The 11,848-nt window shown below is 45.1% G+C and overlaps 2 protein-coding genes across 2 annotated transcripts in view; one reads left to right on the top strand and one right to left on the bottom strand.

The window, feature by feature from the left end:
- Window positions 1-3,627, bottom strand: part of Rps7 (ribosomal protein S7) — a 6,619-nt gene extending 2,992 nt beyond the window's left edge. The window contains exons 1-5 of the mRNA XM_008850162.2: window positions 3,541-3,627; window positions 3,270-3,353; window positions 3,119-3,190; window positions 1,857-2,000; window positions 1,175-1,239 (exon numbers count right to left, since the gene is read on the bottom strand). Of these exons, the coding sequence (XP_008848384.1) occupies window positions 1,175-1,239; window positions 1,857-2,000; window positions 3,119-3,190; window positions 3,270-3,344 (356 nt within the window). The 5' untranslated portion in view covers window positions 3,345-3,353; window positions 3,541-3,627. The remainder of the gene's footprint in view (window positions 1-1,174; window positions 1,240-1,856; window positions 2,001-3,118; window positions 3,191-3,269; window positions 3,354-3,540) is intronic.
- Window positions 3,628-11,252: 7,625 nt separating this feature from the next.
- The window catches only part of LOC115067164, a gene marked incomplete at its 3' end in the record, with an annotated part of 3,818 nt that continues 3,222 nt past the window's right edge, over window positions 11,253-11,848 (top strand). Inside the window, 1 exon segment of the mRNA XM_029554599.1 lies at window positions 11,253-11,304.

Consider the following 11,848-nt stretch of genomic DNA (forward strand, 5'->3'; position numbering starts at 1 on the left):
ATTCTTAGCATTACCATAATTATCATAGTGAGCATCTACCAGACCTAGATCCCTCTCATCTACTGTGTCTGGTGATACAAATACCTAATGAGCACATCTGTAATCCCAGAGCTTGAGTAAAGATACAGGAGTTCAGCTTGGGCTACAAGCATACTATGTCCCAAAATGCACTACCTCTGGCAGGTAAGAAAGAAAACTACATTTCCCCCCCAATCTGGACCCTGGGGAAGGGTCTACAGGTATCTATAATCCAAATCTAAAATGTAATTATAGAGACATCAACACTATCAGAGATCAAGTCAAGAAAGCAACAACTGCTGAGTTTATGTCAAACAATCTGTCAGTCAATCAGCAACACACTCAGCAGCAATGATAATCTGCCCTGTCATGGCAGCTCCAGAAAAACCCACCCAAGATTTTGCCTCTAATCCACAACAAATTCACCCCAACTACCTCAACTGTATCTGTATTTTTATCAGTTATGAGCTAAAGAGAGAGCCAGGTATGGTGGTGCACGCCTTTAGTCCCAGCACTAGGGAGGCAGAGGCAGGCAGATCTCTGTGAGTTCAAGGACAGCCTGCTCTACATAGTGAGTTCCAGGACAGCTGGGGCTACAGGGAGACCCTGTCTCAAACAGAACCCCCCCCCCAAAAAAGAGCTAAAGAGTTTCTCCCCTGCCCACAGAATGGCCAGAAACAGCTTTACTGTGTGGTACCCATGAATTTCACTTAAATCCTACATCTGGAATGACCTTTTTTTTAAATTAATCTTTTTGAGACAGGGTCTCAGAGACCATTAACTCAGAGATCCTCCTGCCTCTGCCTCCTGAGTGCCGGGATTAAAGGTGTGGCTGGAATGAATTCTAAACAGAGAAACCAAATGGCACTCATGGTGGATGACTTTACTGTGTGGTACCCATGAATTTCACTTAAATCCTACATCTGGAATGACCTTTTTTTTAAATTAATCTTTTTGAGACAGGGTCTCAGAGACCATTAACTCAGAGATCCTCCTGCCTCTGCCTCCTGAGTGCCGGGATTAAAGGTGTGGCTGGAATGAATTCTAAACAGAGAAACCAAATGGCACTCATGGTGGATGACACGCTGCATTAACTGTGTCTTACACAGATCAAGAGCCATTGTCAAGTGGCACATGAGAAAACTAAAACACTCACCTTCTGGGACGTTTTTGCTTATTTTTCGTACGGCTCTTTCGAGTTGGTTTGGGCAGGATCCTCCTCTGTAAAGCAAATTGTCATTAAAAACCTGTTGGTTTCACAGAAAGCTAAGAAATGTGAAACTGCTTTAAATGCAAAGTAACCTATTACCTTTCCACATTCAAAATAGTCCAACAAGCACTAAAACACCTGACCCAGAATACTGTTTCTTCTATTCCTAATCAGCCTGAGCACCCCATGCCCTCAACTGAAGTCAGCACGCCTAAATTCAACTTTCTTGACTGCCCACTCTCCTACACAGATACGTAGCTCATCCCCTACAGAGCCTACACCTGAGTCAATGAAGACTCTGAGGCTAACGCCAGACAGCACCTGCTCAGCACTGTGTGGACAGTAGTTGGCTCACTTCTGTAACCCAGTGTTTATACGACACTGCATGTAGAATCCCACCCTGACAGGACCGAAACAGAGCACTGGCACTTAACAGACTCTTTAGATTGTGTCTTCCTAGAGAACAAGTTACTGTTCTGACCCAGCACAAACCTCAATCCCAACACCCTCAAGTACCTAGTTTTTATATTCCTAATAAGGAAGCTCTTTATCATCCTAAACACCACCACCTAAACAGAAATAACTTCAACAAATTCAAGGGAACATGACATTTAAAAGTATGACCTACCTGAGCAATGAAGACTACGTGCTTCCCACTGAACTTTTTCTCCAATTCACGTACTAGGCGGACTTGGATTTTCTGGAAAGATTTCAGTTGAGGAACTGGAACAAAAATTATGATAGCTTTCCGTCCACCACCTACTTCAATTTCCTTCAGAGGGAGAAAAACAAGTCATTTTGAGGTTCATAACCTTTATTCTCCCAAGTCCCTGTCCCACCACTCAACATATACTAGTGGTCACAAAACAGGACACCCAAATCATTAACAGGATTCCCCCTCCCCTTTTTTGGTCTTTTTGAGACAGGGTCTCCCACTGTAGCCCCAGCTGCCCTGGAACTATGTAGACCAGGCTGGCCTTGAACTCAGAGATCCGCCTGCCTCTGCCTCCCAAGTGCTGGGATTAAAGGCGTGTGCCACAAAGGCTTTAAACATCACCATGCGGTGGTTTGGATGGGGAATCCCCCAAGACTCTTGTGTCGATATGTAATTCCAATGGTGGGGTACTGAGTTGGGTTAGTTTTAGAGATGGAGATTCCAGGATATAACTAACCACTACGTAGGTAACTCACTAAAATGTAACCTCAGAGCTGAATCCAAGAGGTTCTACAAGAAACACCAAGATGGCACAGCAGTAGTACACACTGGGGAGGTAGATGCAGGATCAGGAGTTCAAAAACAGCCTCAACTTCATACCAAGCTGGAAGCTAGCCTGGCTTTCATAAGACCCTGCCTCTTGCCATGTGCACCACAGGACTTTCATTAACAAACGCAGCACCTGAGCCCTGGACCCCCTGACCAAACACCAAAATAAACCCTCTTTACAACTCACACAGTGTGCAGGATTGTGTCACTGGCAACAAAAGTCAATTTTTCATTCCTGCATGGCACAGCGCCCCTCTTTACCATTCCTGACAGATCTGACACACAACTTCCAAACTTTTGGAACCTGTTACCCCTGCATACATGGTAGCTGGGTATGCTGTGTAAGCCTCATCACGAAACTCTAAACTGTCCAAACACACTATAATTTTGAAAATAAAAAAGTCAAAGAACACCGAACTCTTAGGTGACCGTACAGTCAACATCCAAGTCTAAAGACTTCCCACAGTAAGTAGAGACTGCAAGTTAGTGGCAGGGCAGAAAACTCGGTGTGCTACAGCTTCTAGTGAGAAGCGAGTTCTCATAGCACGAGCCTGTCACCCTCCCTCGTGGAGGTCTGCGCGCCGCAGGTCGGGCACCTGTCCCCTCGCACGCGGTCCCGCGCTCACCTTGGCTGCGGTGATGTTGAGTTCCCGCAGCTGGGCCTTGAGGTCCGAGTTCATCTCCAGCTCGAGCAGCGCCTGCGGACACACAGAGAGTGGGCGCAGCGCCGGGGGTCAGGAGACCGGGAATCGGGGGACCCGGGGGCGCTCCGCTCACCTGGGAGATGCCCGACTCGAACTCGTCCGGCTTCTCGCCGTTGGGCTTTACGATCTTGGCACTGGAGCTGAACATGGCTTCGTCCTAGAAGGAAGGCGCCGCAGGTCAACTCTGTACCCGCCTGCCCAGCATGGCCATCGGCGGGCGCAGGCCCGATAATCCACCACATCCCCATGCGGGGCGCAGGGCCCGCTCCCCCGGAGGACCTCCTAGAGACCTTTACCCCCCAAACTCGGCAAAAAACCGGGCCGCGCGCGGGCCGGGAACCTACCTTACGGAGCGCCGGCTTAGAAAGAGACCCAGCTCTCGCGAGAACTCCTCATATCCGGGTGGTGGAATGAAAGAGGCGGGAGCAGCGTGAGTGTAGGGGCGTAAACCGGAAGGGGCGCTGAGAAGTAGCGAGACGCCTGGAGTTTTCCCGGAAATGTCTCCGGAGGACGAGTGTGTTGATAACACTCGTCCGCCATCGTAGTCGTCCTTTTGTTCCGTTAGTAAAAGTTCCTGGCTTCAGTGAGTCCATGAAGGATTCAAGGTGGATCTTCAAGTGCCTTGGCCAGAGAACTAATCCTGAAGGTACGCATCTTCGTTCGCCACTACGGTGGGACGTTGGAAATGTCTAACTTACTCCCGAACGAACGCTGCCTTTCCCCCTGACACAATGAAAGGGAATAAGATTCGTATTCCAATTCTTCCTATAAGGAAGAAATCAGCGCAGTGCTGTCTGTCAAAAATTCTTTGGGCATGGCGGGCATGGTAGGGCACGCCTTTTAGCCCAGGCAGAGGCAGGCGTATCTCTATAGTTCGAGGCCAGCCTGATCTACATAGTGAGTTCCAGGCCAGCTAGGGCTGCACAGTGAGACCCTGTCTCAAAAATATTAAAGGGGGGAGGGGGGCGCCCGGGAGATGACTTAACGGTTAAGAGCACTAGCTGTTCTTGAGAAGACCCAGGTTCCAATCCCAGCACCCACATAGCAGTTAGCAACCTTCGATAACTCTATTTCCAGGAGATTTAAGTTCCTCCTCTCCTCTGCAGGCACTGCATGACACTGGTGCACTTACATGTAGGCATAACATTCATACACAATTTTTTTAAGAACTGTTTGGAAACCAAATGCTTTATAAATAAGTGCCATATGTACCTAGTTTTAATATGTTACTTGGTGCTGTGTGCAGTTTTGGAAAGTATACAGAAACTCCTGTCTTCAAAATGCTAAAGCTCCCCTGCTGAATTCGCATTTGCGGGAGTTCAGCAGTGGAGTTAGTTGTAGAATGCAAGAGAGGGATAATTATGCCTTAAATGTTACAGAGAGCAAGGAGGCCAGATCACTGACTCTAGTGACGAGTACCAAAACAAGATGTTGGGGGAAGACGTGCTGTTTTAGCTGAACTACTTCATCTAGGAAGGAGATAGTCTGAAAAAGGGGGAGAGTGAGTCTGATAAAAAGATTTGGGAATGGAAAATGGCTTAGGAGTGTATCAAAACACCAGATTCAACTAAGCACCATTTATTGAAGAAGTGCCCGCCATTCTGCTGGTTATCATTTAAATTCCTCTGTAGAGTTGATACAAACATGACTGGCTCGTGTATAACTCAATGTGCCTTTATTATACGCCATTCTACATTAGATGCTGATTATTAACTAAAGCCAACTGAACCCTGATCACAGAGAATACAATTTGGAGAAGATGTTATGTAAATAAAATGACTACATAATTAAAAACTGTAATAATCTACATAAACAGCAAAACAAAAGTGGAAGGAGGGGATATACATGATTTAAGGAGTTAAGAAAGTCTCTGAAAGAGATGACTTAACCTGACACTTGAAAGAGCAGTTGGGAACATTCCAGACACAAGGGACCACTTATACCAAACTATCCAGCTGCAGATAGATTATTTAACCTTTTGAGTTTTAGTTATCTGTCAAGTTTAGTGGGAGGGCACCTAGAAAAATGCTGAAAATGTCATAATAGGTACTGTCTAAAACTCCCAATCTTTCAGCTTAGATTTTTTTTAAAGCTGTAGATGCTTTCCTAACAATACATAAAGAAGAAAAGCCAAATGATTGTCTCTTTGAAAAATGAAAAGTCAAACAGAAGGGCTGTAGGATGGCCCGGCGGTACTACTGGCACTAGCTGCTCTTGCAGAGGATTCAGGTTCCCAGTACCCACGTGGCAGCTAACACCCAACTGTAACTCCAGTTCCACAGCATACAACACCCTCTTCTGACCTCTGTGGGCATTACATGCACACGGTGCACTAACATACAGGTAAAACACTGATACACAAAATAATAAACTTTCTAAAAATATTTTATTATTTTTATTTTATGTGTATGAGCATATTGCTTGCATATGAGTGCACCCCTGTCGTGCAATTCCCATCGAGGTCAGAAGAGGGCATCAGATCCCCTGGAACTGGAGTTAAGGATTGTTGTTAGCTGCTGTGTGGCTGCTGGGAATCAAACCCGGGTCCTCTGCAAGAGCAGCCAGTGGTCTCAACTACTGAGCCATTTCTCCAGTCCAAATTAACTTTTTTTTTAAAAAAAGCCACTTGCTGATCTCACAAAGGACCAGCACCCACACAGCAGCTAGCAACTAGTGACCATCCACAACTCCAGTTTGAGGGAATCTGATGCCCCTTCTGGCCTCTACAGGCATTGCATACACATGGTACACTTACATACATGGAGACAAAGTGCTCATAAACATAAAAATAATTTTTTTTAAAGTTTAAGTCCATGCTGCCTAGATATATTTCTGTTTTTCAAAAGTCATACTGACACTTATTCAATCAGGAAAAGTGGGGGGTTATCCAATGTATAATCTTATCTGAGCAATCATTAAGACCACTTCATGAACTATTTCCATTCCCTTACTCTACATGGTTTCACAGCCTGGCTCTCATCTCTTCCCCTCCATAGAAGGAACAATCTAGAAATTCATTCAATGCATCCCTTTGGTTTACCTGTTCTTTGTTGAATAAGAATGGTGACAGAGGCTTCTGGGGAAAATGTTCAGTCTTTTGTGCTATTATTAGCTGTATTAATTGTAAGGGTTGGGGAGCGGGGATTGTTTGTAGATGTTCCTTATCAAGTTGAGCAAGTAGTTCCTTCCTGTTGTTATTTTTCCAAGAATCTTATGAATGGGTGTTGGATTCTGTCACATATTTTTGTGATCAGTTAATATGATCATGTGAGTTTTTCTTCATAACCTATTAATATAGTAGACAACACTGCTTTTCAAGCATTGAATCAGTCTTGCATCTCTAGAAAAACCTGTGAAATCACCAAAGGCCTGAAGATTTCTTAAGTGTTTTTAAAATTACAAGTTCACAGGGGTTTTTTGTTTGTTTGTTTGTTTGTTTGTTTGTTTGAGATGGGAATTCTTATAGCCCAGGCTGGCCTTGACTTCCCAAGTGTTGGGACTACAGGTGTGCACCATTGTACTCGGCTTCATTTTCTTTAATAATCATGAGACTGTTCAAATGATCTGTTTCATATTGGGTAAAATTTGGTAGTTTATGATTTTTTGATGAAATTGATTCATGTTCTGAATTATTGACTATTATGTGTAGAATTTATAGTGTTCCCTTGTCATTCTAATGTTCATAAAATTTAAATATGTATCTCAATTACATCTCGCAGGGAGTCATGCCAGCATTTTATTTCCACTCCTTATAGTAGTCATAGAGGTGAGGTGCAGGACTCCAGGACTGTGGAGGTGAGGGTCAGGAATGGGTCTAGATGGACAAACGAACAGCTGGGTGGACAAATGGCAATTCACATAGACAACATCAGCAGTGGTGGCCAAGCAGTGCTGAAGCCTTGGGAATAGTTGGAAGTTCTCCACCTGTTCATCCTTTCCATCCTACAGTAAGCAGTTAGATGACAGGTCAGTGAGGACCATCGCCTCCTTTTTATGAGGTCTAGGTTGTTGCACCCTTGACTGATGTGATCAATACGTTTTCTAGTATGATTTTTCTGATGTAGTTTAATATGCTTGTGCACTCATATGGTCCCAATGTAATTTTGACTTTTATGAATAAGTTATTCATCAATCTGTGCCTTGTGAGTAGTGCTGGACAGATGGGGGTATCTACATGTATAATGAGGTGCAGAGTCATTCTGCCTCTGCCTTCATACTCAAAATGGAGCCAAATATTCTTTGTAAAATAGAGTTACCCGGGCAAGGCAGAGCCTGAAAGGCACTGTTGTATACAATATGGAGTCACTTAGAGAAGGACACAGCCTGATCTCCACACTGGTTCAGAGAATATTTTGCTGTTTTTGTTTAGTGGAAGAGGTAAGCAAGCTCTCTGGGAGCTCTTTTATAAGGGCACCAATCCCAGATTAGAGCTCTACCCTCATGATCTCATCACCTTTTAAAGGCCCCACTTAGAAGTACTGTCACATTGGGGGTTAAGATTTAACATATGCATTTGGAGGGGGAAGGAACATTTTATGTACTGAAGAAACCCAACACCTCACGTTCCTGAGTAGCTTCCTAGTGATGTCTTCGGTGCTGGTCTTGGGACCACACCAGGGAGTAAGGGACAAGCCAGGTGAAGCAAGCAACCTCCATTAACAAGGAACTAAGATTTTTTCTTGAGAAGGTAACCCCATCTACAGGGACCAAAAAGGTTCTGGATAGCTAGCTGGTCTAAGACTACTGCTGGGGTTGGAAGTAGACAGCTACACATCCCAATCCATTTACCTGTTAAAGACAAATTACTTCTTACGGACTGGGGAAGCAGCCCAGTTGTTAGAATACTTGGTTGGCCTGCAATGAGACCTTAGGCTGGATCCCCAGAACCATGAAAGACTGAACATAGTGGTATGCATCTGCAATCCCAGTACTTGGGAGGTAGAAGCAGAAAGATGAGGAGTTCAAAGTCATCTTCAGCTACATACCAAGTTTGAGGCCAGTCTGGGATATGTGAGACCCTATCTCAAAAAAAAAAATAATCTTCATTGTGTAAAATACTATTAAAAGTCCCCTGTGCAGTCAGTGAGATGGCTTAGTGGGTAAAGGCATTTTCCACCAAGCCTAAGAAGCCTAAGTTCAATCCTTAGGACCCATATGGTGGAAGGAGAGAACCTACTTCCATAAGATGTCCTCTGACCTCCACATGCACACTGTGGTACACACACACACATACACACACACACACACTAAATAAATGTAACAAAAATGTTTTAAGATCCCTTGTGTTTGCAGTGTGTCATCTCAGGGTCTGAAAAGCAGAAAGTCCAGGAGTCAGAGAAGCATCAAAGACATCCCTTCCCCTTCAGGTCCTCATGTCATGATGAACTCGAAAGCCTTGGTGATGAATCCTTGCACGGGAGATGGATTTATGGGCTTGTCTTTGATCAAAAATTAATGGACTGAGTTTTACAGAAAGTCCCTTCTCTCCCTCCACTTAGGGCTGGCAGGGCTTTCATCATTATCAGCCACTGTAAGTGAAATAGATCCGCATGCAGGGAATGAAGATGATAATCCTGGGCTAGCAGGTGCTTAGTGGGAGTGAGATCACTGGCCTGTTCTGTTTCTTTCCAAGATCACTGGTCCTGAACAACAACAGTTCATAATCATCAGGCATCAAATCCTGTGAGATGAGTGGAGGATAATCACTTATATATTAAATCACTTTAGGTTTTCATTGTAAACTGATAAATTGATGACTTTAAGGAGTTAAGATATTTCACCAAAAGCAACACATTCTTGACATGAATTTTCATGGAACAGGTGTAGGATGAGAACAAGTGTGGCGCTGAGATGTCAGATAAGGTGAGGCCGTTGCATTCAATATCTTGGTCAATATTTGGCCAGTACTTAGGATCATTATCTCCATTTTTCACATGAGAAAAGAGACGTTCAGCAATAGCAGGTTTACAGAGCTGATGAATTGTAAAGTTGGAATTTGAAGTTGATGCATGTGAACTTCCAGAGTTCAAAGATGGGAAAATGGAGGAGACTGGGTGAGGCAATTCCCACCATGCAATTCTCCAGGGTGGGCATACATGTTTACAGCAATTCTGAAACTGTGGTACATCTGACATCTAATCTCCATTTCTCAGGTGAGGAGCCTGAGGTCCCAAAGGGTAAGTCACCGTGACAATGCCTCACTGAAAGGGGACCCATGGGTCAAGCTCTGGGGAGCACAGCCCTGTTCACACCTCACCCTCAGGGTGCATCACTTAGCAGGTGCTCTAGTTTGCTTTCAATTGTTATGATGAAACACTCTGACCAATACCAACTTGTGGAGGAAAGGGTTTATTCAGCTTACATCTCCCAGGTCACAGTTCAGCAGGGAGCCCAAGGTAGGGACTCAGGGCAGGAACCTGGAGGCAGGACCTGAAGCATAGGCCATGGAGGAACACTGCTTACTGACTTGCTCCCCAGCCTGTGCTCAATCTGCTTTCTTATACAGTACAGGACCACCTGCCCAGGGGTGGCAACACCCACAGTGAGCTGGGCCCTCACCCATCACTCAACAGTCAAGGAAATGCCCCACAGACATGGCCACAGGCCAGTCCAATGGAGGTAATTCCTGAAATGAGGCTCCCTCTCATTTCCAGGTGTGTCAAGTTGACAACCAAAGCTATCCAACACAGGAGGTTAAATAACAAAAGCATATTGTCCTGGGAAGACTGAAATTCAAATTCCATTAGCATGGCAATGTATCCATCCTCCTTTGCAGGGGGACATTCACTGAGATCAGTCTAAGAGGACAGAGTCAGCAGGTCTACATAGCAGATTCCACAGGGAGTAGGCATGGAAGAATGCAGGTAGCGATTCCCAGTATATCTGATGCCCAGTGTTATTGTAACAGCATTCTTCATTCAACAGAAATATTTTCATGGGCTGTATACGTAGTTCAATGGTAGAGTGCTGCCTTAGGATACAGGAGGCCCTGGGTTCAGTCAGTTTCCAGCAACACACCACAAACACACAAGTGAATAAGAGTACTGGTCACTGACTTGCCTAACTCCAACTAACTCTATCTTGTTCTTTGGCTAAAGCTCATGTTGGTACTCTGAAAATGTACTGGGGGGGGTCCATGGACCCCTTTTATCTGTTCCCAATTTGGCCAAATTCATGAAATCTTGTTTCTCTGCTTTTTGTCAGTACCTATGTCTTCAGTTGGCCTTTTGGGACAAGTTGCAAGACATAGCTTGTTGGGGCTCCTAGAATCAGGCTTTTGTCCTAGAAACTGTTTGCGGCTATGGTCATGTAAAAGTGGAAGTATGCCTTTTAATTTAAAACAAAACTCAGGGCCTGGTATAGTGGTGCACTCCTTTAATTTCAGCACTCAGGAGGCAGAGGCAGGCAAATCTTTGGTCCACATGAGTTCCATGCCAGCTGGGGCTATAGGGAGACCCTATACCAACCCCCCCCCCCAAATATAAGTAAATCGGAACTCAGTAATAATCACAGTTGCTTCTTTGACTTGACCAAGGAGACACTTTTCCTGGGAGGTATATTTATCACCAGCAGCGCAGGCAGGGTTTAGAAATGCTAGTGTTTGTGTAGCAGTGAAAGCAGTCTTATTTTCTTTGGTTTCTTTTTTTCTTTTTTGGTGTTTTGAGACAGGGTCTCCCTGTTGTGGGGAGCCGCCTGCCGTCCCTGCAGACGCCATTACAAGATGGCGCTCACATCCGGTTCATGCTGAGCAGTAAATAAGTCAGTACGCATGCCTGAAGTAATTTTCCACTTTCTAGTCTCTGCCTACCTCGTGGCGTGATATGGGCTGATGAGTTTGCGACCAATCAAGAGTTGCCACGTCCAAGACGGGCTTACTAACCTATATAAGGGCTGGGTTTCCGACATTCGGGGTCTTCGCCCTGTAAGCTTATGCTCTCCCTCTCAAGATGCATTAAAGCTTTTCTGCAGAAGGATCCTGAGTGTGCCGCATCGTTCTTGCTGGCGAGACGATAGCGCGGGACAACTGGTGCTGAGACCCGGGAATTCGACCAAACCATCATCAGCACCATCGGAGACCCCTTGAGTTCAAGGAGGATTCAGAACTGCAGGTAAGGACGTTCAGAGAGGTATGTTTTTTCTGGACTTTGGCTTGAACCTGTTTCCGCTTTGGAAAGGTAGCTTTGAGGCCTTGGTTATCATTCTGGGAGCACTTATAGTTTTGTTGTATAAAACATGCCAGGCCGTTGTGGCGGAAAGTCGAAATGTTCTTGAGGAAGTCCAGGATAGCATGTCAGAAACTGAACGCAGTGAGAGGTTAGGTGCACGAAAAAAGAAACGGGCCCCAAATAAGGAAAATGGCCCTCCCGGAAGGTCTGTTGACAAGGGAGCGTATTTTAAAGAGCCTAGAGATTCTTTGCCTGTCGAGAGGCCGGACAAAGGGACTAGTATATACCCCGTCCGAGAACTAAAGGCTCTGCAATTAAGTAGTTCAGGAAGCCCCGGGAGCTCTGAGGACGAGAGCCTTGACCCAGAGGAGGAGGCGGAGCTAGATGAGGAAGTAGCGAAGTATGAGGAAGAAAGATATCATCCAGATGATCATGTACAAGGCAACAAGAGACACCAAAAACATTCACATTCTGTGATGGCCGCTTC

Source organism: Nannospalax galili, unplaced genomic scaffold, assembly GCF_000622305.1.
Source record: "Nannospalax galili isolate Female #2095 unplaced genomic scaffold, S.galili_v1.0 scaffold100, whole genome shotgun sequence".
Taxonomy (NCBI): Eukaryota; Metazoa; Chordata; class Mammalia; order Rodentia; family Spalacidae; genus Nannospalax; species Nannospalax galili.